At 57.0% G+C, this 23,954-nt stretch overlaps 11 protein-coding genes across 11 annotated transcripts in view; 5 read left to right on the top strand and 6 right to left on the bottom strand.

Moving 5' to 3' along the window:
• CHGG_04419 (uncharacterized protein) overlaps positions 1 to 555 on the top strand; it is a gene marked incomplete at both ends in the record, with an annotated part of 2,910 nt that extends 2,355 nt beyond the window's left edge. Inside the window, 2 exons of the mRNA XM_001223632.1 lie at positions 41 to 285; positions 491 to 555. Of these exons, the coding sequence (XP_001223633.1) occupies positions 41 to 285; positions 491 to 555 (310 nt within the window). The remainder of the gene's footprint in view (positions 1 to 40; positions 286 to 490) is intronic.
• A 405-nt stretch (positions 556 to 960) lies between these two features.
• Positions 961 to 2,879, bottom strand: CHGG_04418 (uncharacterized protein; the record flags this gene model as incomplete). The annotated part of the gene is made up of 2 exons (XM_001223631.1): positions 961 to 2,324; positions 2,801 to 2,879. 2 exons carry the CDS (start codon positions 2,877 to 2,879, stop codon positions 961 to 963), a joined length of 1,443 nt encoding a protein of 480 aa, XP_001223632.1.
• Positions 2,880 to 3,543: 664 nt separating this feature from the next.
• CHGG_04417 (uncharacterized protein) lies at positions 3,544 to 6,714 on the top strand (the record flags this gene model as incomplete). The annotated part of the gene is made up of 4 exons (XM_001223630.1): positions 3,544 to 3,862; positions 4,031 to 5,221; positions 5,278 to 5,325; positions 5,390 to 6,714. 4 exons carry the CDS (start codon positions 3,544 to 3,546, stop codon positions 6,712 to 6,714), a joined length of 2,883 nt encoding a protein of 960 aa, XP_001223631.1.
• A 925-nt stretch (positions 6,715 to 7,639) lies between these two features.
• Positions 7,640 to 9,392, bottom strand: CHGG_04416 (glucose-6-phosphate isomerase; the record flags this gene model as incomplete). The annotated part of the gene is made up of 2 exons (XM_001223629.1): positions 7,640 to 8,804; positions 8,875 to 9,392. The coding sequence occupies 2 exons, from the start codon at positions 9,390 to 9,392 to the stop codon at positions 7,640 to 7,642; spliced, it is 1,683 nt and encodes a 560-aa protein (XP_001223630.1).
• A 1,236-nt stretch (positions 9,393 to 10,628) lies between these two features.
• On the bottom strand, positions 10,629 to 12,805 carry CHGG_04415 (uncharacterized protein; the record flags this gene model as incomplete). The annotated part of the gene is made up of 4 exons (XM_001223628.1): positions 10,629 to 10,838; positions 10,903 to 12,455; positions 12,529 to 12,669; positions 12,784 to 12,805. 4 exons carry the CDS (start codon positions 12,803 to 12,805, stop codon positions 10,629 to 10,631), a joined length of 1,926 nt encoding a protein of 641 aa, XP_001223629.1.
• A 760-nt stretch (positions 12,806 to 13,565) lies between these two features.
• Positions 13,566 to 14,056, bottom strand: CHGG_04414 (uncharacterized protein; the record flags this gene model as incomplete). Its single annotated transcript, XM_001223627.1, has 2 exons — positions 13,566 to 13,609; positions 13,774 to 14,056. 2 exons carry the CDS (start codon positions 14,054 to 14,056, stop codon positions 13,566 to 13,568), a joined length of 327 nt encoding a protein of 108 aa, XP_001223628.1.
• Positions 14,057 to 15,300: 1,244 nt separating this feature from the next.
• Positions 15,301 to 15,774, top strand: CHGG_04413 (uncharacterized protein; the record flags this gene model as incomplete). Its single annotated transcript, XM_001223626.1, has 1 exon — positions 15,301 to 15,774. One exon carries the CDS (start codon positions 15,301 to 15,303, stop codon positions 15,772 to 15,774), a length of 474 nt encoding a protein of 157 aa, XP_001223627.1.
• A 739-nt stretch (positions 15,775 to 16,513) lies between these two features.
• On the top strand, positions 16,514 to 17,456 carry CHGG_04412 (uncharacterized protein; the record flags this gene model as incomplete). Its single annotated transcript, XM_001223625.1, has 3 exons — positions 16,514 to 16,707; positions 16,764 to 16,799; positions 17,129 to 17,456. The coding sequence occupies 3 exons, from the start codon at positions 16,514 to 16,516 to the stop codon at positions 17,454 to 17,456; spliced, it is 558 nt and encodes a 185-aa protein (XP_001223626.1).
• Positions 17,457 to 19,257: 1,801 nt separating this feature from the next.
• On the top strand, positions 19,258 to 19,680 carry CHGG_04411 (uncharacterized protein; the record flags this gene model as incomplete). The annotated part of the gene is made up of 1 exon (XM_001223624.1): positions 19,258 to 19,680. The coding sequence occupies one exon, from the start codon at positions 19,258 to 19,260 to the stop codon at positions 19,678 to 19,680; it is 423 nt and encodes a 140-aa protein (XP_001223625.1).
• A 616-nt stretch (positions 19,681 to 20,296) lies between these two features.
• CHGG_04410 (uncharacterized protein) lies at positions 20,297 to 22,055 on the bottom strand (the record flags this gene model as incomplete). Its single annotated transcript, XM_001223623.1, has 11 exons — positions 20,297 to 20,329; positions 20,387 to 20,431; positions 20,481 to 20,671; positions 20,731 to 20,773; positions 20,827 to 20,911; positions 20,962 to 21,064; positions 21,115 to 21,132; positions 21,281 to 21,428; positions 21,483 to 21,522; positions 21,686 to 21,865; positions 21,976 to 22,055. The coding sequence occupies 11 exons, from the start codon at positions 22,053 to 22,055 to the stop codon at positions 20,297 to 20,299; spliced, it is 966 nt and encodes a 321-aa protein (XP_001223624.1).
• Positions 22,056 to 22,757: 702 nt separating this feature from the next.
• On the bottom strand, positions 22,758 to 23,868 carry CHGG_04409 (uncharacterized protein; the record flags this gene model as incomplete). Its single annotated transcript, XM_001223622.1, has 2 exons — positions 22,758 to 23,143; positions 23,361 to 23,868. The coding sequence occupies 2 exons, from the start codon at positions 23,866 to 23,868 to the stop codon at positions 22,758 to 22,760; spliced, it is 894 nt and encodes a 297-aa protein (XP_001223623.1).
• Between the last annotated feature and the right edge of the window lie 86 nt (positions 23,869 to 23,954).

Raw genomic sequence — 23,954 nt, 5'->3', positions numbered from 1 at the left:
GGCGTATGGGAGGCATCTTGCAGTGGCGAACCGGGTATAGTCCCCGCCCCCGGGGGGGTTGTCGGGACGGTGGTGGTGGTGGGGCTGTGTTGGGAGAGAAGGAGGCGTCGCGGTGGGTGCAAGGGGGCTCGCAGCTAGGGAGGGGCTGGTGCCGCCCGCCCTGGTTCGCTGGCGCGCCGCCGGCGTTGGGCCGATTCTTCGACCTCGACGGTGGACCTCGGCGTTCGCTCGGCTGGGCGGTGCCGCCGGCCGAGCCCGCGGTTCTTTGGTCTGATGGGGAGCGGCGTAGTTTTTGGAAGTGCGACGGGAAGCGGGAGCCGGAGTGGGAGCGGGTTTTGGCAGTGGTGGTGGTAGCGACATGCGTACATGGGGCTGGGGACGGGGAGACAAAGCTGGCGCGTCGAAGCGGGAGTGTTAGTGGCGGGGAGCACGTCGTCGACGGAGAGGTTGTTGGACGGGCAGGAGCCCAGCTTTTTCAGTGTTGTGCTAGGCCCTAGGAGGGCCCTCAGGGTTGTTAATGGGCTGGAAGGGGACAGAGACAGCGGCGGTGAGTAGGGCGACGAGTAACGAGTAGAATCTCTTAGTTTTACAGGTAGCGTTGTGCGTCCAAAGTGGTGGTTTGAATACACTATCTCTTGCGTGCAACTAGCACCAGTACATACATGGCATGTGCGTATGGAAATAGATAATAGACTGGCGACGGTTATGGCCTGCGTCGCGCTGGGTGTCTGGAATCGGATGCCACGCCATGATATTACCCCGTAGAGCAAGCGCATGGCTCGATCCAGAACCCGGCCCGTCCGCAATCTCCAGGGAAGTCTGGGGATGTGAATCCAGCACATGATGGCCCGTTGATATGATCGCGCAGTCCAAACAACATGTCGCGCGGGGCATACGCCCAAACTGTTCGAGTCGGCTCGAGTTTGGGTGAAGGGACAGTCGTCATTGGAAATTCGGTGGCTAACGCAACCCGGCCCGCGGTTCCGAAATAACGCCGCCTGAAAGAATACAAACGAGGGCGGATGCAAGTGGAACTAGGTTGCTTGGAGGCAGCCTTCCTGAAGCGTTCCCCCGAGTGTCCGTGCCGTCGAGGCTCGATCTCAAAACCGGGATCAGGTAGGTATTAGGTCCGCGGAAGGAAGTAAGCCGTTTCGGGTTCGCATACAGGCGCATGTTCCTCGCCACGACGTCTAACAAACGCGATGCTTCCTCAGTGTTGCGGGCCTGTATCAGGTACCGAACTGTGTCGATTCCTAACCGATAGAGGTCGAGAATGTCTGCGTCAAGTACGCCTTTTATTTTCCAGTTTTTGCGGCTTGAGAGCAGCTCAACAGCGAGGCTCGGGGAAGGATCGACGGGGTGGTGCAAGTTGACAAGTGCCATCTCCAGCGTGGTTGACCTGCGCCTGAGCCTCCGTCCTACGGCGATGAACGGGTCGTAGAGCTGTGCAGGCAGCTTGTTGTGTTCGCCAGCTTGTGTCGTGGCTTCGTGAGCTAGCCAACTCCACGCTCCCTCTAGGATACTGGCGGGTAACTCCATTTCCTTGACTACGTTGTCTGCTTCTAGAATGGTAGCAAAAGCAGCTTCCAGGCCACGGCCAGAGCATCTCTCGGCCACGAAATCTCGGAGTAGATGTCGAGCTAAGACGTAATCTGGGCCGGTGTCTCTCAGAAGACGTTTGAGCCAGAGCCAAAGTACGTCATCAAGCCCCTCAGTAACGAGAAAGGGCAGGAGGGCCTTGACAAATTTTCGGTTGGAGAGGAACTCGAAGTCACGTTCCTGGCCAGAGGAACGGAGCCATTGCAAAACGAGCAGACCGGCACCGATAGTGGGCAATACCCTCCTCGGCGGCGGGTTGGCCGTGAGGGCGGACGTCTGGGACGGCACAGACGCGACGTGTATCAGAAACCCATGCGCGGTTGTTAGATTCATGAGCCCCCGCGAAACGGCTTTCTTAAATATGGCCTCGTGTGCAGCCAAGCTCTTTTGGGGGGGCCCGGGCACCGTCGGCGTGGCATGGCTGAAAAGCGGATTGTTGAGAACGGCGTGCACGTGCCGGTCGGTGGCTCGGGGGAGTATCGGGTGGGCAGAGGCGGTTTTGTGTTGGGCGGGAGTTGAATTGGCCTGCCGCGGCACGGTGGTAGAGGCTGGGGGAACCCAACCGTGTTCTCGGTCCAGTTGTAGGCGGAATGACGTCTTGATATTTTCGAGGAGTCGTTGGGACTCGCGCTGGTTCATGGGCAGTGGTTGGTGGATGCGGGGGAAGATGTCCCTGAGGGACCCGAGTGGCCTCGTTTTGTGCATCCTGGCATCTCCCGGAAGGGCTGTTCAATCAATTGGTTTCGGCGTTTCCTAGACACGAGCCAAATCCGAAATGGCGACGCGGCGGGGCGGTTTGGAGATGCCGTTGGGTTGAGCGAACCGAGTTGGATGTTGGCTGTGGGGACTCGAATCGGCTTGAAGGTGGGCTGCCGCTCCGAGCATCGAAAGAGAAAAGCGGGTCTCCCCAATCGAGCACCAAAGCGTGTAGCACAAAGTGATCACGTGCCACATTCTGCCGCTTGGTTGCAACCCAGCTGACGTTGTTGCGTTTGATTTGAGCGTCGCCGAGTTTTGGAAGGAGGGAGGAAGTGAGGTGGCAAGTCTTAATCCACCTCATCCACAGGGAGGGAAACACAATCAGACAATCAATTCCGTCAACACCAAAGCCCAACTTTACTGATTCCGCTGGGTATTCGTGATTATGGCAATGATACTGTAAAAGTCAGTATCTGAGTTGGTAATGGGTTACTTGTCACACCTGTCGATAGGCTGGGAGCATTCAGGTAACGAGTTCGTTGTAAAGAAACGCCAACTGCGGCGGGTTTTCGCATATGCATTTTCACGAGCCCGCAGGCGCCAGTTATCTAGGTAGGTACCTAGGGCACGGGAGAACAAGCGTCATTCCGCATTCTTGTGTGTGACCAGGTCACGATATAGCGATTGGGGCCATTGCACGATATTATTTCCTTTGATATCGGCAGTTGCCCTACACTGATATTCGGTGTCTCCGAGGTGTGTATGTACATACGAATAAGGGAGCCAGCTGATGGCTGGACAGCCCTGTGACGCACTGAAAAGGGACCCACAATCAATCGGGCGAGGCTGTAACGCCCTGTCACAGGCTCGCAGCTGCCAGCAGTGCACTGAAACCTGGGTGGCCTCGACTGCCCTTTTTTGGGCGGGCCAATTCTGAATCGCTAGGCAAAAACTCAACGCCGCCTCCGCCTCGCTTTTCCACTTGCACTTTCCTTCTCCCCATTCCAGCCACCACCCGGATCGATCCATCAACGGATTGCACCACGATTCGCTTCGCCCTGCGCGAGCCCCCATCTCCTTTCGCAATCCGGCATCTTCTTCGATTCTCAACCGTTTTATTCCACACCGCTATTGTCCTGTGGTCTGCCGTCGACAACGCGATCTGTTCGCCAGATTTCTTTTCACCCACCACATTCTATACTCGCACACGAACACACAACATACACACACACACACAACTCAGCAATGTCTGAGGTACAGTCCAGACCGTCTGCCCCCCGCGGCAGAGGCTCTGGCCGCGGTGGTCGAGGCGGTTTCGCTGCTCGGGGAGGAGGTCGCACCGGTGCTCGGCCTGCTGCCACCAATGGTGATTCCAAGCATGACACAGATTCCTCCCTGCCGACACTGGAAGACGAAGGCGAGGTCGGCCAGTTGAAGCAACAATATGGCAGCAAGGTTGCAGTCATCAAAGAAATGTTTCCCGACTGGTCTTCGGTCGACATTTTATTCGCTTTGCAAGAGACCGACGGCGACGAGAACCTCGCCGTCACCCGTATTGCTGAGGGTAAGCTAGGAACTTGACTTTCTTTGTTTATCCACCAGGTGCACCCTTTGCAGCGCTTTCTGCATCCACCCTTGTTCGCTTCTCTGGGATCGCCTCGACACCGGATTAAATCATGGGCTGTTGATACCTTGCGGAGCCCAATGCGCTAACCTGCTCGTTTCTGCATAGGAACCATTTCACAGTGGGGCGAGGTTTCCAAGCCCAAGAAGGAGCGTACGCGTCCCAAAGGCAAGGGTGATACCTTCACGACCACCACTGGCGACTCAGTTCCTGCGGGTCTACCTCGGAATGCCCGAGGTGGCCGCGGCGCCGACAGCGGTCGTGGCCGTGGTAGAGCCACCGAGCGCGGTGGCCGCGGTGCTGCGCGCGGCAAGTCGACTCAGGGCACAACCAATGGAACTCGAGTTAAGGACACCGACCCTCTTTCGGTGCCGACCGAGGAGGCGACCGAATGGAACACGCAGCCGGCCGAAGAACCGACCGCTTGGAGCGAACCTGCCGCAGCAGAAGCCGCTGCGACCACCGCTGCCTCGAGCACCACCCCCGCCGCATCGAAACCTGCCACGGTCCCCGGAGCCGCAAAGACGACCTGGGCGAGCATGTTGAGACAATCGACGGTCCCGAAAGCGGCCCCGAAGCCGAGGGAGGTCCCCACGAAGGCCCCCGAGCCTACCATTGACACCCTTCCCGCCCCTGAGCCGACGGAACCTGAGCCCGAAGTGCCCGCCCCTGTCGAGGAGCCCACCCCTGAACCCGAGAAGGAGGTTGTCGCGCCTCCTCCCGCTGAACGTGTTGCCCCCGTCGTCCCCGTCATCCCCGCCATTCCTGCCGTACCCCCCGTTGTCGTACCCGAGGTCGCGTTGGTACCGTCGCAGGATCAACTAACCGAAACGAACCTCGACAAGATCAAGGATGACTCGAACCCGCCAGTGACCGAGACCGCCGCCAGCGAGGCTGCCGACTCTTGGGACCCGCGGGGTGCAGCAGCCAGCGCGACGGGCACTCCTCTCTCAGCTTCCCAGCAACAGCACCGGGCGGCCGCGGCCACAAAGGCGTCGGGTCGCGCACCCATCCACCACCCCCGCCGCATGCTCGATCAGCTTGAGGCCGTCCGCATGCCTGGCAACCGTGATCAAGTTGACCGTGCTGCCGTCCAGTTTGGTGCTTTCAGCTTGAACGGCCCGATCGATGACGATGTTGACGGCGACCGTGAAGAGCCCGAAACTCGCCCCCAACCCCCCGAAGACTCGCCAGTCACCCACCCCCGAACGTCTCTTCCTCCCGCTCAACCAGCGCCGGTTCCCGATGTCTTCCCGGCACAAAAACCGGCGGCTTCTCAGATCCCGACAGGGCCTGCTGGTATGGACTTTCAGCACTTGCGCTACCTTGGCTTTTCAAGACTAACTGTTTTCTAGCCGCCGCGCCTGCCGCACCGCAAGGCAGCACGCCTTCTATTGCCCAGGGTAAGTTTATTCCATCCTCTCCCCACTACATCATCCACAGGCCATACCCTAATATCACCTCCAGCCACCGTACAACCGCCTGCCACACAAAACAACCAGCAGTTTGGTCGCTTCGGCCCGACTGCTTCTCAGGACGCCTCATCGTTCCCCGCGTCGAAGTCCTTCGAGCCGTTTGGCCAGCAACCTGCCGTCGCCTCGGCCACACAGAATCAGTTTGAGGGTGGCTTCCAAGGGCAGGGACAAGCGGCACAACCGCCAAGCCAGCAGCCCGGCGGCCCCTTGAGCTCCGCCCCCAGCGAGTTCTCTTCTTACTACACGGCGGATGCGCAGAACCGCTTCAACTACTATAACCAAAACTTCGGCCAGCAGCAGGGTGCGCAGGGTCAGCAGGATGCCGTGCCGTCGCAACCCCAGCGTTCGTTCAGCGGGTATAACGCACCCCAGAGCGAGAGTCTCAGCCAGTACCCTCAAAGTGGTACCCAGCACGCGCAGTCACGTTTCGGCGGTAGCACCACCGCTGACTCGCAAATCACCGGCACCCCCACGGGTACCCAAGCCACCACCCAGGCCCAAGCCGGCCCGAACACCCAGGCCCAGACACATGTCCAGCAGCCTCACGACTACCCATACAACAACAACCATCCCTACTACACGAACCCCTACTATTCCGCTTACATGGGCTACCAGGGAGCCTATAACCAGGGCGCTTATGGCGGACCTTACGGCAAGGGCGGTCTTAACTACCAGCCCAGCCAGTATGGCATCACTCCTCAAGGCCCACATGCTTTCTCGTCCCCCGCGGGCGCCTTCGGTCAGACTGGTCTCCACCGGGACAATGCTGCGGCAGGGGGGTTAGGCGACTATGGCCAACGCGCCGGTTCCACCCCTTCAGGCCAGCAGGCTCTCGGAAGCGGATTCGGTGGTGTCCATGACTCGTTCAGCCGCGGTGGCTCCACTTACCAGTCCCAGGGTGGACAATCGTTCAATGCGCCCGGCTCTCAGCCCGGCACAGGGCCCTCTGCCGCCGACGACCTGAAGCCCTTCGGCGATTCTAAGACTGCCGGTGGCCCGAGTCCATCGCTCGGCGCCGCCGCCCGCCCTGGCTCTGCGGCGAACAATGGCCCGTCGCAGGCCGGTCTTCCCCCTCCTCAGTCGAACCAGCAGTCTGGCCTTGGTGGCATGGGCGGCTACGGCTACCCCAGCCACATGCAACAACAGGGCCACGGCCTCCACGGCACCCAGTCCGGTGCGGGAGGCTACGGCATGAGCGCCAGCGGCGGCCAGAGCCACCAGAACAGCTACGGCGCCGGCGGCTATGGCGGACAGGGCTTCGCTGCGGGCGGCTATTACGGCAATCAGCCCCGCGGCTGGGGCAACAACTACCACTAGGAGGATAGTAGGGGTGGACCCCGTGCTCCCGCCTACGAGCCAAACGAGCACAGCTGAGGGGACGACGTGACGTATCATGGGTGGATTTGACGGAAGGGGGATTATTTGACCAGAATGGGGGCGACAATGCATCGGGATTTTCTATTGATTGCCCCGCCGGAGTTCGCGCAGTTCACGCAGTTTTTGCGGTTTTGCGGTCTCGCGTTATCACGAAAAACAAAGGAAGCTTTTCCATAGGCGAAGAAATACGGGTCGACGGGCCCTGACCTGAAACTCAGGCTCTCCGCCTCTCTCTCTCTCTCCCTTTCTCTCTCTTTTCCCTTTTTGCATCTGTGTACGATTCTTGGTGGTGGTGGCGGTGGCGGCGGTGGTGATGGTCAATGACGGCGTCGGACACAATCGGGATTATCATTATGCTCTCTGTTTTGTGTGTGTGAACGAAAAACAAGCAATCGCGTTTTAATGATCAATGGGTTGGCGGAATGGCTAGGGCGGTCGGTCACAGGGTGGTTGGGGGGGCGGGGGTGAGGAGGGGCACAGAATGGGGCAAAGAGACCGTATTCTTTCTACACCAGCTCATCATCATCTGGGACATTGGGAATGGAAAAAAAAGGGGCTCTCTGGTTTTAGTCTGGGTCGGCGTCGCTCTGTTCACACACCCGCCTCGCTCGTTTTGCTATTGAAAAGACCCGATTCGTCATTAGCAATAAGTTAATTGATCACTCAGGGGCATTGATGATATTTTTTTCACAGTAGCTTAAGCAGGCAAGGGCTTCAACAGATGCTATTCCATGTGGAGATCCGATCGTTGTGCTTTATTGTTTTTCCACAGTCGCTAACTACGTTGCTTTAGTTCCCTTTACCTGGCAAGAGACATTTGCATCAATCCATTCATCCCAATCAACCCCCAAGGATTTCTCGTCTCTCACAAGTTGGCATACGCCTTGAATGCGCCCAACAGGCCGCCGGTCGACCCGTCGTGGCCCTGCCCGGCACCGGGCTCGTCAATCTCCTTGAGGATCTTCTTGGCGAGCACCTTGCCCAGCTCGACGCCCCACTGGTCGAAGCTGTTGATGTCCCACACGGCGCCCTCAGTGAAGGTCAGGTGCTCGTAGTAGACGATGAGGGCGCCGAGCTCGGCGGGGCCGATGGCGCCGCCGACGAGGATGCTGGTGGTGGGGCGGTTCCCGAGGAAGACCTTGTGCGGGACCAGGTGGTCGGGCACGCCGCCCTCGGCGCGCACCTCGTCGGCCGTCTTGCCGACCATGAGGGCCTCGGCCTGGGCGAGGTAGTTGGAGGCGAGCATCTTCTGATGCAGATTGTCCGACACGGGGTTGTGCGACCGCGCGGCCAGGATGAAGTCGGTCGGGATCAGCTTGGTGCCTTGGTGCACCAGCTGGAAGAAGGAGTGCTGCGCGTTGGTGCAGGGCTCGCCGAACAGGATCGGCCCCGTCGTGTACTTGGCCGGGGAGCCGTCCGATGTGACGGTCTTGCCGTTGGATTCCATCGAGAGCTGTTGGAGGTAGGCGGGGAAGCGGTGCAGGTACTGGTCGAAGGGGGCGACGAGGTGGGTTTGGGCGCTGAAAAAGTTGGAGTACCAGACCGAGAGCAGACCGGCGAGGGCGGGGACGTTCTGGCGGAGAGGGGTCTCGCGGAAGTGGTTATCCATGGCGTGGGCGCCGGCTAGGAACTTGTGGAAGTTGTCGTAGCCGATGTACAGGGCCACGCTCAGGCCGATGGCACTCCAGACCGAGTACCGGCCGCCGACCCAGCTCTCAAAACCAAACATGTTCTTTGCGTCGATGCCGAACTTGGTCACCTCGGCCTCGTTGGTAGAAAGGGCAACAAAGTGCTTGGCAATGTCCCCCTTGCCGCCAGTCTTCTCGAGGAACCAGGTCTTGGCCGTGTTGGCGTTGGTGGTCGTCTCGGCGGTGGTGAAGGTCTTGGAGGCGATCAGGAAGAGGGTTGTCTCAGGGTCCGAGTTGGCGAGCGCCTCGGCGATGTGGGTGCCGTCGATGTTGGACACAAAGTGAAGAGTCATGTCCTTCGCGCCGTAGTGCTTCAGGGCCTCGGTGACCATAACGGGACCGCTATCATAGCATGGCGAGTCAGCAGGACGTTCAGGGGCACGGAACCAAACGGGCAAACAAAACAACTCACAGATCAGACCCGCCGATACCGACGTTGATGATGGTGGTAAGCTTCTTGCCCGTGTATCCCTTCCACTCGCCGCTGCGGACCTGGTCCGAAAACTCGCGCATGTGCTTGAGCACGTCGTTGACGCCGCCGGCGGTGTTCATGACGTCGACGCCATCGACCTTCATCTCGGCGTTGCTAACGTTGCGCAGAGCAGCGTGGTAGACGGCGCGGTCCTCGGTGAAGTTGATCTTCTTGCCAGCAAACATGTCATCCCGCTTCTGCTCAACGCCGGCCTGCTGGGCGAGCTTGATGAGCAGGCTCAAGGTGTCCTCGTTGACGATGTTCTTGCTGAAGTCGAACAGAATCTCGGTGCCATTGGGCTCGGACGAGATGTCGGCAGGGAGGGTGAACTTGGTCGAAAAGTTCTGGAAGCGGCTTTGGTCGGCCTTGAAAGCATCCTTGAGAACGAAGGTCTTGCCGACCTTGTTGTGGTGAGCCTCGAGCTCGGCCCAGGCGGGAAGAGTGTTTGTAGGGGCCATCGTGAAGTCGTGTTTTGAGTCAAGCTGACCGTTGGCCTTTTCGTTCTGAATTCCGGGACAATGAAGGGCTCAAGCCAAGATACACCGCCTGCTGCAGTTCTATTCTCTACTCTATTAGAATGCGCGGAATGTTGAGCTCGGAGAAGTATTCGGGTTGGGAAGTGGGGTGTGGGGTGATTGATATCTTGTGTTAGCTGCGAGCTCGACTGCCCCGCAATGCGGGACCAGAACGGCAACTGCGCGGCGCTGACTGACTGACGTATCGGCGCCACAGGAGGGAAGGCGTGGGAGGTGGTGTTGGTTTCAGGAGGACAGAAGAAAGAGGCACGCACGCACTTACCAGAAAACACGCAGCAAAAACACACGAAGGATAGGGTATTTGACGAGAATAGAAGTACTTTGCGACGGCGTTCCCTGGGGGAGGTTGAAACTTTATAGAAAAAAGAAGAAATAAAATAATAATAGTTAATACAAATACAACTATTAATGCAAACCACGACGATCAAGCAGTCTTCTGTCTTGGGGACGTCACCATACATGCCCGGCCTGCCCCACCTTCGCGATAAATGCGTCAACCCCCTCGTCCGTTACTCTCCACAGCGGCGGATTTAGCCATTTTGCCTAGCGCGCTGAATAAGAGCCTCAGATAGCTCGCCCAGGTGGGGGGAGGGTTCGGGGCGGGAGATGGACGGGAAGTTCACACCATCGATCCCCTGAACAGCAAAATGGGAATTTAGCGGCTCCTCGCTCGGTCTCACGCCGGCTTCGGACGAACCAGACTGGTATGCTGAACCAATGCGGATGCTACGGCTGTGTGGCTGCCAAATTCTGATATTCTTTTTTTTTTCTCGTCTGCCTGACCCCCGCTGAAGTGGAAGGAAGTTAAGCGCGCATTCTAACACTCTTCAGTCCCAAAACACATCAAAACAACAACCGAAAGAAGGAACAAGTACCAGACAGAAAAAAATCCCGTTGACCATGCCCAACCGCCAAAATGTGAAAAATATGAAATGGTGCTAGCCGCTTTTCGCTTGCAAGCCCAAAACAAAGACTTGGCTACGCTATTGATGTCCCAGTACATGATGTGCTGCCCCGCTTTGGCTTGCCCGACCTCGCGTGTTGAAGAGCTGCCGTATGCCGGAGAACAGCCGCCCCTCGCCCCGGGCCCCTCCTCCTCCTCCACCCATGGCTACAAGCGCTTTCGCGTCGTTATAGCGACTCAGATGAAGCATCTCCTCATCTTAGGCTGCCCTGAATGCTTCCCACAAACGAGGGGTCTCTCACACTGCCGCCGGCATCTCCAAGACCGGCGATGGGGCGGTTGTAGCTGAAGCCAGTGAACTGGTTCTGCAGTGTCTCCGACAGGACCGGTCCATCGACGTATGAATCCTGGGGCAGCTCAGACGTGAATTCGGGATCGAAGTTGGCCGTGTCCAGCGCATCAACCTAGGCGTGTTTGGTTAGTTTCTTCTGCCTTCCATTACATTAAGGCGGGTGATATCGGACATACCACACTGGGCTTGAACGCAGGTTCATACTTGCGCTGCAACAGCTTCCGCCAGTCGATGGCATGGAAGAAGGGGTGCGCCTTGATTTCGGCAGACCCGTTGGCTCCCAGGCGCTGCTGCGGGTCACGATTGAGAAGCTTGGTGAGGAGGTCCTTGGCAGCCGGGGGCACGACCTCATGGCCCGGGAAGTGCAGGGGCTCGCTGAGGATCTTGCGGTACATCTCGTTGGTGTTCTCGTCGTAGAACGGCGGGAGACCCGTCAACATCTCATACAGCAGCACGCCCAGCGTCCACCAATCGACCGTCTTGTTGTAGCCGTTGCCCATCAACAGCTCGGGGGCCAGGTACTCGGGGGTTCCACAGAACGTGTTGGTCCGGTCCTCGTCTTTCATGTCGAGCTTGCAGAGGCCGAAGTCGCAAAGGGCAATGTGGCCCTGGTAATCGAGCAGGATGTTCTCGGGCTTGAGGTCACGGTAGATGACGTTGAAGCCGTGGAGGCATTCGAGGGCGCAGAGTAGTTCGGCGGTGTAGAAGCGACTGCGGTTAACGTCGAAGCGCTGCTCCTTCTGCAGGTGATGGAACAATTCGCCGCCGTTGACGAAGGCCAGGACGAAGTAGAGCTTCTCCGGGCTCTGGAAGGTGAACTTGAGCGGCACGATGAAGGGGTTGTTGATCTGGGCAAGCACCGAACGCTCCGCCAACGTGTGGGCCACTTCCGATCTCGAGATGATATGAGCTTTCCGGATCGTCTTGAGGGCGTAAATCCGGCTCGTGTCCTTCTTCCGCACCTGCATGACCTTGCCGAAACTGCCCTTTCCGACCACCTTGAGCAGCTCAAAGTCCTCAATCTTGAGCTTACCCGCTCGGTTCTCGACGTACTCGACGCCGATTTTGAGCTTGCCGGTGCCGTACTGCACGTCGACAAACTCGACGCCGCTGTGGCCCAGGGAGCGCTCACGGCTCGCGTGCTCCGTCGCGGCCTTCTCGCGGTCCTTCTTGCTCGCCTTGGGATCCTCCACGTACGGCTGCTTCTCCTCGAACCTGGGGTTGATGCGGACCACACCAAGGAAGATATCCTGGCTCCGGCCAGAGCCTGGTGGGGCGTTTGGGTTCCGAATGTAGAGATGTACCACGAGTTCCGTGACCCTGGACACGTCGAACTTGTACTGTGTGTTGGATCCCGCCCACAAAGGATTCTCAGGGTTACCCTCGACCGAGTTGACGAAGACCTGCACTTTGTCGAAATCGATCAAGGCGTAGGGCATGTATTTTGTAGAGATGCGGCCGTGGTTTGTAGGGATCCCGCTAAATCCGCCCGACGTCTGGGGGCGGCCGCCCATAAAAGCTGTGGTCCGGGACGATGATTGGGGCCGCGGCGAGCCCACCATGCCGAGCGCATTGCCCGTAGACAGGGAACTGCCGCCGTGTGTCGGGGTAAAGGCATTCCGGTGTTGCTCTGGGAGTGAGAACCCCTGGCCTTCGTGGAGAGTAACGACGAGGATACCGGGCTTGGGTGTCTTGACGACCGGCGCTTGGGAGAGGGCTTCCGAGGCCGCTGGGAGACAGGTCAGAACAGCCCTGAGGGGGGTTTTACGGGGGTAAGTGATCGAGGGATAGGGTGGACAAACCGATCGTGCTCTCGTTTGTGGGGGTCGCTGTCCCAGAGACGGTAGGCCCCTGGCTCTTATCGTCCTTTTCTGTGATGGTCGCCGTCGACGGGGATCGGGAGAAGGTGTTCGCGAGGGGACCCAGATGGGTCTCCTTCAGCTCTAAAGGGACGATGGTGTTAGCAACGCCACACTTCCACCCGTGGGGCCCGCAGCAGCGACATAGAATTCGCGGCAACGGTGGAGGCTCTCGGACTGAGCGGAAATGCAACGTACTCTTGGTTAGTTTCCACGACATGTTTGCGAAAGGGAAAGGGAGGGATTCCGCCGGCCGGATCTCGGTGTCGTCGGGCTAGAGGGTAATTTTAAAGGGGAAGGACGGAACCCAAAAATGAGGATCGGGTTCTAGGAGGGCTAAATAATAGCAAAAGCGATGGTCGATGCCGCGGCAGGGGAATTGCCGCCCAAGTTGGATCAGGTCGAGTCCCAAGTTAAGGTGACGGATCGGGCGGCCTGAACAGCAGGAGAGTTGTGGTGCGGGCCAAGCTGGGGGACGCTAACTTCGAAACCGCCGCAGTGGACCTCAGCGTGACCGTCGCACCGCCGGGGGCAGCGTGGGGCGTCTCTTCCAGGTTTACCTGAGCGACCAAAAAGAACCAACAAAAAGCCCCGCGGATTGCCCGGGCGGTACTTCGTAATGTACTGTGTATGTAGTTACATACGTCCATACATAACGATATACGTAAACAGCCAACGGTCCCTGCTCGCAAAGCGCAACGCCAGAACCTGAGACGCAGGCCCTGGGTGAAGCAAAACGTGCAACAGGCACGCTACATACGAGTCTCCCGGGTGAGCCAAATTTAGCAGCGGCTGTGTTGAGGTTGGAGATTGAAGACAGGAGATTGCCAAAGGGCAATCTCCCCTAGCAATGGGAAACCGGTGGAAACTGGTGACAACCACATAGTTTTTTGGGTTGATACAGGGGTTGGATACCCAGACCTGCGCCCCGCCCCCCGGAAAGAATAATGTGCATCCGTCAAGAAGCAAAAGATAGCTAGTTACACTTCTGGTGCGGCGTGTTTTGGCATGGCCACTGTCGGGCCTGCGAGGTTTGTTGCTTTAGCGCCGTTCCTAGGGTTTTTCTGTCATTGCTCGCTGGGTCCCATTCGCAATGCATCCAGGAGAGCGGTTGGCGATGCATAAAATATTCTTAACAAGCCAAGTTATCGTCCAGGGAACAACATACATACATACATCTAAACATACATAGCACAAAGCCCACCCAAGGTCTCTCACTCTCTGGAGCTGAGTTGCAGGCTTGCAGCGGGAGCGGGACGCCGTTCCCGAGTCGGCGGCATCGGCCACGAGGAAAACCACCCTTTCCACCATTAAAGCACAGCCTCGGGGTGGCAAATTGCAAGAAAGCTCCCTTTTTCATGGAGCGTCGGACTGAAGAGGTCGAAATGGAGCAGGGGCAGAAAGGGGCGAGAGGGGTTGCAGAAGACCAGTCCCCTGCTGGCGCTCGGGCCGTCACGTGGGATGCGGGCATCTTGACCCTGTCGAGCCTTACAGGCATGGAAATAATTGCAGCACCGTGAGCATCCGTGCTTCATATGGTGAGGTGCAAGTGGGTGCTAGGTTGTTTTGCTGCAAGATTAAGCGGCAATGACCGATCATTGAGTTTTAGAAAGGAACGGAACGGAATATATTGCGATGTCATTCAGAGACGACCCATTGCAATTGGCATGGTGGGGGAGAAGATGCCCGGGGCTCAAGGGAGGACGGACTGTGGGGCCGTCATCTTGTTGTCGTTGTCGTCGCACAGAGGAGCGACGTTTCTGCCGACCGCCACCAGGATGCACTTCGTGGAGGCGCCTGTCTATCCATACCTTACCTTACCTACCTTTCCAAATGGCTATCCATGCCTTTTTTTGCCTTTACTACCTACAGACGGGAGATCGATGGTCGGGTCTGCCTTTTGCGGACTGGGAGGCCGGGCCGGGAGCGAAGGAAACAAAAGGCTATCCGTCTCGTCCGAAAAGCAGTGTGAGAAGAAAGACAACCATTCACAGTAACCCGCAACCAGTGCTGGTTTATCACCATCGGCCTGGGATCGAAAGAAACCATCCCATAAATGATTCGTTTTCGCAGCCACACACGGGAGAAGATGGGGCCAATGATACCACCCTGTGTCAAAACTACAATGAGTCGAGCCTCCCTTCCTGGAACGCGACACATTGCAAGCGGCAGCTCAATGAATCTCTCTGTCACGGCGTCGATGAGGCGAGGACTACCAGACGCTTGGTTCGTCCCGGGCCCCTCGAAACCATAAAGTCATCCACATTCTCTACGCTCACTGTCCTCGACTCTCTCTCTTCCCCAACGATTCGAAACCACTCTGGTCGAAACCAACAACCAATTACAAACCATGACAACTGAGCAGTATACGGCCGAGATGCCTCTCCAGAAGTTTTCAGACTCGGTGGCTACGGCGCTCAACGCGGCTGGGATTCCTTGCCTTCTATGGGGTCACTATCTTTGGCAAGCTCACGGCATTCCAAGCTTATTCAAGTAAGCTGCCCCTTAGCGCCGTACCCAATGGAAGCAATCGATGAACGGCACGCTAACACTGCAAAGTCGGTTGATTTCGTTATCCCGGACGGAAGTGTGGAGGCTGCAAAAGAGGTCATGACAACTGGTCATTTCTCAGCACCTGTCCGTGCATGTCCGGATACAACGAAATGCACTCTGGGAAACTCCCCAGACCGACCACATCGGCACCCCGCATTCCACATGCACATGGTTGCTGGCTACGGTGTAGGCATCTATGTGCAATCCGAGACGCTCTGGTTCCTGCCACCACTGGACCCCACTCTCGCGAACCCCAAGTCCGATACGCTCCCGCCGTACCTTGCTTTCGCATGCGATCGGACAGCTTTGCCACCTGAAGCGCCCGGGTTCGGAATGGGCGCTTTTAACTCGGACGAGACTGTGGTCCTTGTCCCCAGGGCACACATCTTGACGGAAGCCTTGATGCGCATCATGGCCGTCGACTATGGTACGCCAATGGGTCTGTGGTCAGAACAGCACTACTGCTATATTGAACGATTCGTCGAGAAACGCGGGCTCCTGCATCTTGATCTGCTCCCCCGGCCGCTCGCCAACATCCACAAGGCGTTCAGAGATGGGCCAGAGTCAATCGGAAAAGTCCATGTAGAGTTACTGCGCACGCTCGGAGTCCCAGTTCACCCAAAGTACTACCACTAGGGGCCTTACAACTCCTGCTATTGTTGTAGGGTAGCTGTGCATTTCCAACGCAGCAATCTGTGATGGGTGATATACCTGTGACGGACAGAGACGCTTGAAGTTCTGAGGCCTAGTTGCGAAGCGGTCATTGGGCATTTAGCATTTGTTCCGTTGCTCTTCTTTGGCTTCGTTCTTTCCTTTGGTTTACTTTCCTTCGAATTGCACTTCATTCACCATTGGTATCTGCACACACATACACATAGGCACACTCGTTTCCCTGTTTTCCTCGTGGGTATCGAACTGTCACCTTTGGGATTGCGCTAGCTCCAAATCCCACTCCTCATTCACCCCCGTCTCTCTCTCGCCTGGCGCAAAGCCGACCGACAACAGGCATGGTCAATATGAGACAGATGCTGTTTTTTTGCTTGGCTGGTTGGGATGCAGGCTTGAGCCCAAAACAAGCGGCTGAGGCGGTCGGGAAGAGAGAACAAAGCTGTGGGCATGGCCCTGTAATTTCTGGACAAAATGAGTGGGCGGCGAAAGCTGGCGAGAAGACTTCTTTGTCTGTGTCCCTTGCGAGGCTGGCTTGACGCCCGATCATTGGACAGTGTTGGAAGCTTCAGTTGACCACGGCAGGACGGGGTTTTACAAAACATGGGCCACCGCCAGTGTTCGGCACTTTCTCCTCATCCCACACTTACTCCCCGATAACGCAACTGCTTCCGACGATTTGACCGATTCTCCCATCACTCCCAGCACCATGGACCCCAGCACCATGGAACCCAGCACCGTGGACCCCTCCGGTGGCCCCCTCCTCGGTGTCTCCGTGTCCGACCTTGAGACCACGGCTACGAGCGTTGTCCGGGCCCTTAAAACCTCGTACCCTAACGTTAGAATCGCTGTCATCGGCGGGCTTGCTCGGATTCACTACTGTGCGGCGGGCGTGTCACGCACGTGAGTTGAAGGGTGTGCCCCATTCGAGAACTTCTCAAACCTGATGTTGTGCCTAGGATGTGGACATCCTTATCGACGATACTGAGGACAATGTGAGTAAAATCGAGAGCGTCATCGGTGGTTCCATCGGCTTCCGGCCCAACAAATCCGGCGTGTTATTCCGCCGCTACATGTGTACCGGAAGTGAACCTCTCCTCGGCGAACTCCATTTCATCCCGCAGCATCAGGTAGGTCTATTCCTCGCAAAGGTGTTTGTTGTCCTCTCCAGACCTCAACAGTGGTGCTAAGCTGTTCTCCTCAGTTGCCTTACCTACCGCCCGACACCCAACCCGCAGGACAAATCTCACTCGACCGCGATGGCATTCCGTACATTTCGATCCCAGATCTTATCGTCTTCTACGTCTACGCCTGCGGCCAACAGAAGAGACTCAAGCAGCGCACCCGTGCCGCCGACGCCCGCGCTTTGCTTGAAAAGGCCACCACTGCCACCACACCACTCAACCTCACCGCAGTCCAGAAGGCTGCCGTATGGAGTGGGATTGACACCGTTCGAGAGATGCGTCCGCCTAGCGAAGGGGCTTGGTAGTTCCAGCGGCTTGGTCTGCCGTGAGAACCACAAGCAGGTGGGCAGGCAGACGGGCGGGCAAACGGACAGGCAAACGGACAAGCAGGAGGACAGCGATGCAGGCGATGCGGGTAATGAGGAGGGAAGGGAGAGCGTCGAAGAGAGGCGTCGAGGAAGCTGGTGAGGAGAGCAACAACATCACGTTGCCTCTTCTTTTCTCCTGGCTGCTCTCTACTTGGGTTTCTTTTTTTGGACATGGGCGCATTCAGATTGTGGGGAAGGATCGTCGGCGGTGCATGCATATTTCATTGGATCTTTTCTGGATAGATTTCTCACTTGCACTCATAATCGAAACATTTTTGCTGCCTGCTCTGGGAATGCCGCTGGGGGTTGGATTCTCCTGAACGCGCGTTCTGGAAGCTGAATTGTGAACGAATCTGACTGCTCTCTCGGTGTCAGTGTTCCGCGACGTCGTTGATGGGGTTCGAGTGCAGGAGTGGGGCACACGGGATCGTCAATGCACGAGCATCCACCAACAAGACTTGGCCAATCGGAAATAGCCGTTGTGGGCCGAGCTGGTCGAGCCAATCACTGCCAATGGACAGCACAAATCGATCTGCGCTGAGATGGCTCTTTTGAGAAACTTTGGAGAACATTCTGATGTGTAAGTTTTCTCTCCCGTCGCAAAACCAAGGGTCAGGTTTCCCGCCATGCATAGCTCAACCACCAAAGTTTGGGCCGCCTAGGGAAAGTACCGAGAGTGCATGTAAGCACTGAATTTGCACGTATTTTGCAGGTTCTTAAACACATGTTGTGCCTTGATCGATGCCAAAGTTGGTTGTTACCGGTGTGTTGCGTGACGATGAGTTGCCACGGGCGCAGGTGAGGACCTAAAGTTTCATCCCGCAACTTGCATTCATGCTGCAGAACAGGGTTCAGGCCATGCAGCCACAATCCACTCCTCCCTGACGACCCTGGTTTGTTCGTATATGCGCATGGCTTCAAGACCGCCATCACTTCTCACTCGACGGCAAAGCCGTGCCTCCTCTCGCGGAAAAAAAGCCTTCCATATTCTGGATTAATGGTTTCCCGAATACCGCCTTCCTGAGCCATCTCGCTCATGCAACACCGATGTCACTACGTGTGTGGCACGCGACTCGCCCCGGGATTGGTGGTGTGTGGTTTCAAGGTGTATCACCCTTCAACATGAGCCGCACATTGGTGGCGTGTGTAGGTTTGGAGAACTTCGGCACCCTTTCAGTATATTAACTGAATTGGTTCGAATTGATGCGGTTTTGCAGTGTTGGGAGAGTTTGGTAAGGTAGGTAGTTAATTGGAAAGTTGGCGGTGGTGGGGGCGGGGTTCGTTGACCGGCGGAAGACAGACCTCTTGCTTGGCGGCAATGTCCAAAATGGGCAATGAAGTCGATCTGTTTAGCGATTTTACACGTCCATTGAATTAAAGTCTTTTTGAACTCGTTGAGCTCAGCGATTCGAATGGCAATGGGTATTTATCAGAATCGAGATGTTTTGCAGTGCTGAGGAAGCCTCTTGCAGCCGGAAGGCGGGCCAGCTGTCAAGCCCTGTGGGCGACGGCGTCGTCAGGGGCGACGTTTAGGCAGGCTGCAACGGTGCCATGAGATTCGCGCAATCGGATCAAGACCTCGGACTTTTATATAAGGATAGCACAACCCTCATTTCCGCGTCCACCAGCACCTTCAATGCGTCGGGCAGAGGATGCCTAAACTAATACGACATTAACTAGAAGCCGCGTGTAATTCCCATACAAGACCTGCCGCCGTCCCCCAGCTCCATCAAGCAGCCACTTCCTCGAAATCACCACCAACACCACAATCAAACCAACCACACACCAACCAGCCCGACCTCCCCCCTTCAACACCACCACCCAACAAACACAACACAACACACAACACACCACACACCACACACCACACACCACACACCACACCAGCAACCCCCCCCAAGATGCGCTCCCCCACCCACCTCCTCCTTCCCCTCCTAACCCTCACCCTCACCAACACCGCCGCAGCCCAACAACAACAACGACAACAACAACAACAACAACAACAACAACAAACTCCCCTCCTCCCACCCCACCATCCTCTGCCCCGCCCCATCCACCCCCGCCCCCACCACCTGGCCCGGCTACGCCTTCACCCTGCAATACACGCTCAACTACGACTTCCTGTCGTCGCAGCCCGCGGCCGCCGCCCAGATCTGCCAGGCGAGCGGGTCGATAGTGGACTACGCGGTGGGCTCCAGCGCCGATTCAGCGGCATTCACGTGGGGCATGGAGGCGGTGTCGGACGAGGTGGCGGCGGGGCTGGGGTACGTGGCGGCGACGCTGGTGGTGCGGGCGCCGTGGGGTTTGCTGGAGGAGTTGAATGAGCAGGTGGGCAACGCGACGGCGAGGTTGTATGGGAATCCGGATGCGCAATGGCGAGGCAGGTGGCGGAGCAGATTGATGATGCGTTTGGAGGTTGTGTTGAGTAAGTTCGGTTTTTTTTTTCTTTTTTTTTTCTTGTCTGCTGAGGTTGGTGGCGATGGCTGACGAGGTGACTAGAGGAGAACTTGTAACCTCTTGGAGGGAGTATTAAAGAGGTTGCAACCCTGGTCAGTATCAGTTGTTGGGTGAGTTTCGTTAGACGGGGCTTCGCTGGCTGGGGTGGTGGGATAGAGGGAAAAGCCATGCAATGCACTCTAGGTGTTGCAAAATTGAAAAGCCATCTAAATTTCAAAAGCCAAGCAAACTCCTTCTGCCAAACCTTGATATACACAGACATCGACTCCGTAACCTGGTGGAGTTGAGCAATATGCCTGTGCTCCCAAAACACATTTTCCCTCTTCTACAATTTCGTATATTACGCCTCGTGAAGCCTCCACTGCAAACTTGTGGTTGCCGCCATCGTAGCAGGTCGAATCTAAACTGGGGCATGGGTGAATAGGTACGAAACCGACTCGCCTGAAACACGGTTAGCATCAATGGGTAGACAGAAGGGTTAGGTTAGTAGATACCATTGTGGGTGCGGCGGATGGCCTATTCCAGGATTAGCAATTAAGGCACATAGGGGCAGCAACAAGACGAGAAACCTACCTCTGCGATGGTGGGGCTGATGTCAATAACACGCAGCTTCGGGCACTGAGAGAGGTCAGCCAAGGTTCGAGCACTAGATACACAAAACACTTACCCGATCGACTTTGTCTCCAAGCGGCACGGTGTTTGTGACGACGAGAGCCGAGAGAACACTGCCATTTAGGGTTTCGATGGCGCTGCCAGACAAAATGCCATGGGTGACGAGGGCGAGCACAGACTTGGCACCATTCTCTTTGAGCACTGCTGCCGCCTTGACGAGGGTGCCACAGGTATCCGCCATATCGTCTTGAGAATGTCAGCATCAAATCCCCGAGTAGAGACTTAAAGCCAGGGAATCAACTTACCAACCAGGATAGCAACCTTGTCTTCGACGTTGCCGACAAGGACCTGCATTCCCTCGTTAAACACTACTTTGAAGTTTGACAGCACACCATTCTTACCATGCGGCCGACAACGTTAGGCCGGGGGCGCTCTTTGTGGATCAGTGCGAACGCAGTGTTAAGGTGATCAGCAATGGAGGTCGCACTTCGCATCGTCAGCCATAACGGTCCACCGCATTGGGTGTGGAGACTGACCGCTTCGCACCACCGGCATCAGGGGACACAATGACGCAGTCTTCCGGGTTGAAATTTTCCCTGATATAGCGGAGGAAAGAAGGTTCGGCGTACAAGTTGTCCACTGGTCAAAGTTAGCCATGAGGTTATTGAGTGGCCGGGGCCGGCACATACCTGGAACGCTGAAGAAGCCTGCACCAGAAATTTGGTCAGCGTCGTTTCTTCACAGGCCGTCGAGGTTGTGAAGAGGAAGCAGATGGGGAATGTTTGTGTCATACCTTGGATCTATGGCAGATGTCAGCGTGTGCTCGTCCTCACGGTAGCATCGTTTCTAACTTACCTGAGAAGCGTGGAGGTCCACAGTTACGATATCTGGGCTGTCGGTTAACATTCGAATAGAAGTCGGGGGCTGAGGCAGAAGGCATACGGTTGGCACCGGCCGTGGTCAGCATATTTGCAACCAGCCTTGCGCTGATGGGAGCTCTCGACTGAAATCCAGGTTAGCCGGGGCCCTGCACGCGTTTGTAACGGATATGCCGTACCTTGTCCTTCTTGTCCTGTCGGGCGTAGGGGAAGTTGGGGCTGCTAACGTCAGCAGCAGTTCCCACGACTAGCGGCCATCCATCAATCCGATATCGCCCGAGGCGAGACTCATGGGGAGCTCACATAACAGCTGTTATCCTCCTGGCACTACAGAGACAATGTCAGAAACCGGTGCACTCAGCGCCAGTGTGCGCCCTCCTACCTAGCAGTCCGACAAGCCGAGATCATAATCAACAGCTCCATTAGCCCTTCGTTGACGTCACCCGTGGCGGTGGATTGCACAATGAAGACATCCTCGTCGCGGACCGACTCGCCGACGGTAAAGGAGGTCTCCTGGTTCGAGTAGTTGAGGGAGATGGTTCGGGCGACTTCGATGCCGAGTCTGGAAGCAAGCGCACGTTAGCGAAGCCGGACGGGTAGAGGCGGATGGTCTCAGGATTGAGAAGTCGTCTCGATGGTGCTCGTGAGCGAAGGAATCGGGTTCGGTCGTACCGCTTGGCGATCTTCTCGCTCAGCTGGGGGTGGCTGCGGCCGCTGATCAATTTGATCTCGTTTGCCATCTCGGCGGACATGGTGAGAAAGAGAGCGAGCGGCTGCCGGACGACAGCACCACTTGAAGTTTTTCTTGCTTCTTCCTGCAGCTGTTAGCGGGGAACGGATTGCGGGGCAGTGACAAGGGCTGTGACACGTACAGGGGTTGACAGGTTCACAAGACGTTCACGCTTCGGGTGGTAGCAGGACCGGAGTTCTGGGGAAGATGGGGGTGGTAGGAATCCAATTCGAGCTTGGAGAACCACTGGCGGCGACGGGAGACACTGACTTGCCCATACCGGCAGAAAAAGTTGAAAGAAAGCAGGGTGGAGATGGTCTAGGCCGCGCTCCTCGAGGTACCTGGTCGGTGTACCCGCTAGCCGAGAGTGACACCCTGGTGGCCTTATCGTTATCGCAACAAACCGCCTGTCCTCGGCTGCATGTGGATCTGTCAGCGGAGCTCAGTTGCCGGAGCATTGTTCAGGTGTCGTCATGACACAGGCATCAAAAACACCCAACATTTGGCTTGGCGTGCTGGCGTGGTATGCACCTAAAGGTAAAGGCAAGGTCAGGTTAGGTAGGGAGGCATTTTCCAGGCTATCACAACCAGAACTTCCATGACAGCCGAGGGTAGTAGATGTGTATTTGAGTGGCTTCATATATCTAACTAGGGAAATTTGGCGAAAGTCGGCTGGCTAAGGTACCAGGCAGAACGAGCGTGGGATATTTCATCACCAAACGGTTTAGAGAATGGCAGGATCGCGGCCCTTAACCTTTGGCTGACAACCTGATCCCTGACCATTCCCAGATACGGCCTCATCCAGTGCATCCAAGACCTCCTCCCCCGTCGGGCCACTAATCTTGACACCTTCAATGGAGGCTTGGTCATCACCATCCTTCTCTCCCGTTGCCACACTGCCGCCAGTCTCCTCAACCTCCAAACTCTTCACGCTGCTCGCCTTGCTTACCCCTTGGCTGTCAGGGTCCTCCATCCTCAAGCCAAGGTGCTTGTCAGCCGTGGGGTCCTCGTCATTGCCCCCCTTCCAGTCAGCCGCCTGCATCTGTGGCACGGGGCTGTCCTCTCCGGGTTCGTTGATGGCCACCCCCGGGGCAACCTCCGCTTCTCCCTCTGCCCCCGGCCTCACCGGCACCCACCACACGCCAGACCACGGCCAGCCTGTCTAGCGCCCTGGTTCCTCTCCGGCTGGAGCCTTTGATGCCGTCCATCTTGTCCCAGTCGATCTCGAACACGCCGCTCTCATCTGCCTTCCCGTCTTGCTCGGGGCCGTTGCCTTCGAAGAATGTGTTGAACCAGACGTGTGCGACAGCCGTAACCATAGTCAAACCGACACTGGCGGGGGCGCGGTTCCGCCGCTCGACCGAGATGTTGATATCGCTATTCGGGATGCGAAGTGGGTCGGAGGGTTTGAAGATGACCGCTTGTCCGCCGGGCTCGGAGTCGGCAAAAGAGACGCCGTTTTGCAGGTTAGTAGCCGACTGGGAGTGTGGTTCGCCTTTCCCCGGGGGAGTAGTGCTTGTCGACGAGGTCTGGGAGGCGTCTGGCATGGCAATGGTCTTGCTCTTGGGGCCCATCTTGCCTAGCTTTTCGAGGTTGGGAGATGAGCTTGGTTTGCGGCTCGATAGTTTTCTCATCAACCCTGCGGTCCGAGACCCTTTGAGTTTCTTTGAGGAGCTTCTAGAGGGGCGTTTCCTCCTTGTCGTTGCCATTTCCGTTGTTAGCCGCTGCCGCCCCCCTTCGCAATCTCCCCGTAATCCTGCCTCTTCTTCCACTTCGCCCGTCTCGCCCACGGCCGCGTTAACCCCATAGCCAGCCATATCCTGAACCATGTCCATCACGCCGCCGCCGCCTGGGGCGCCCGGCTCAACCACAATCCGCTCCTCCCCCTTGAACGTGTGGAATACGTGAATCTTCTGCCCTC

Source organism: Chaetomium globosum, genomic scaffold (assembly GCF_000143365.1).
Source record: "Chaetomium globosum CBS 148.51 scaffold_4 genomic scaffold, whole genome shotgun sequence".
Classification (NCBI taxonomy): Eukaryota; Fungi; Ascomycota; class Sordariomycetes; order Sordariales; family Chaetomiaceae; genus Chaetomium; species Chaetomium globosum.
This window is presented reverse-complemented; position numbering and strand designations above follow the sequence as displayed.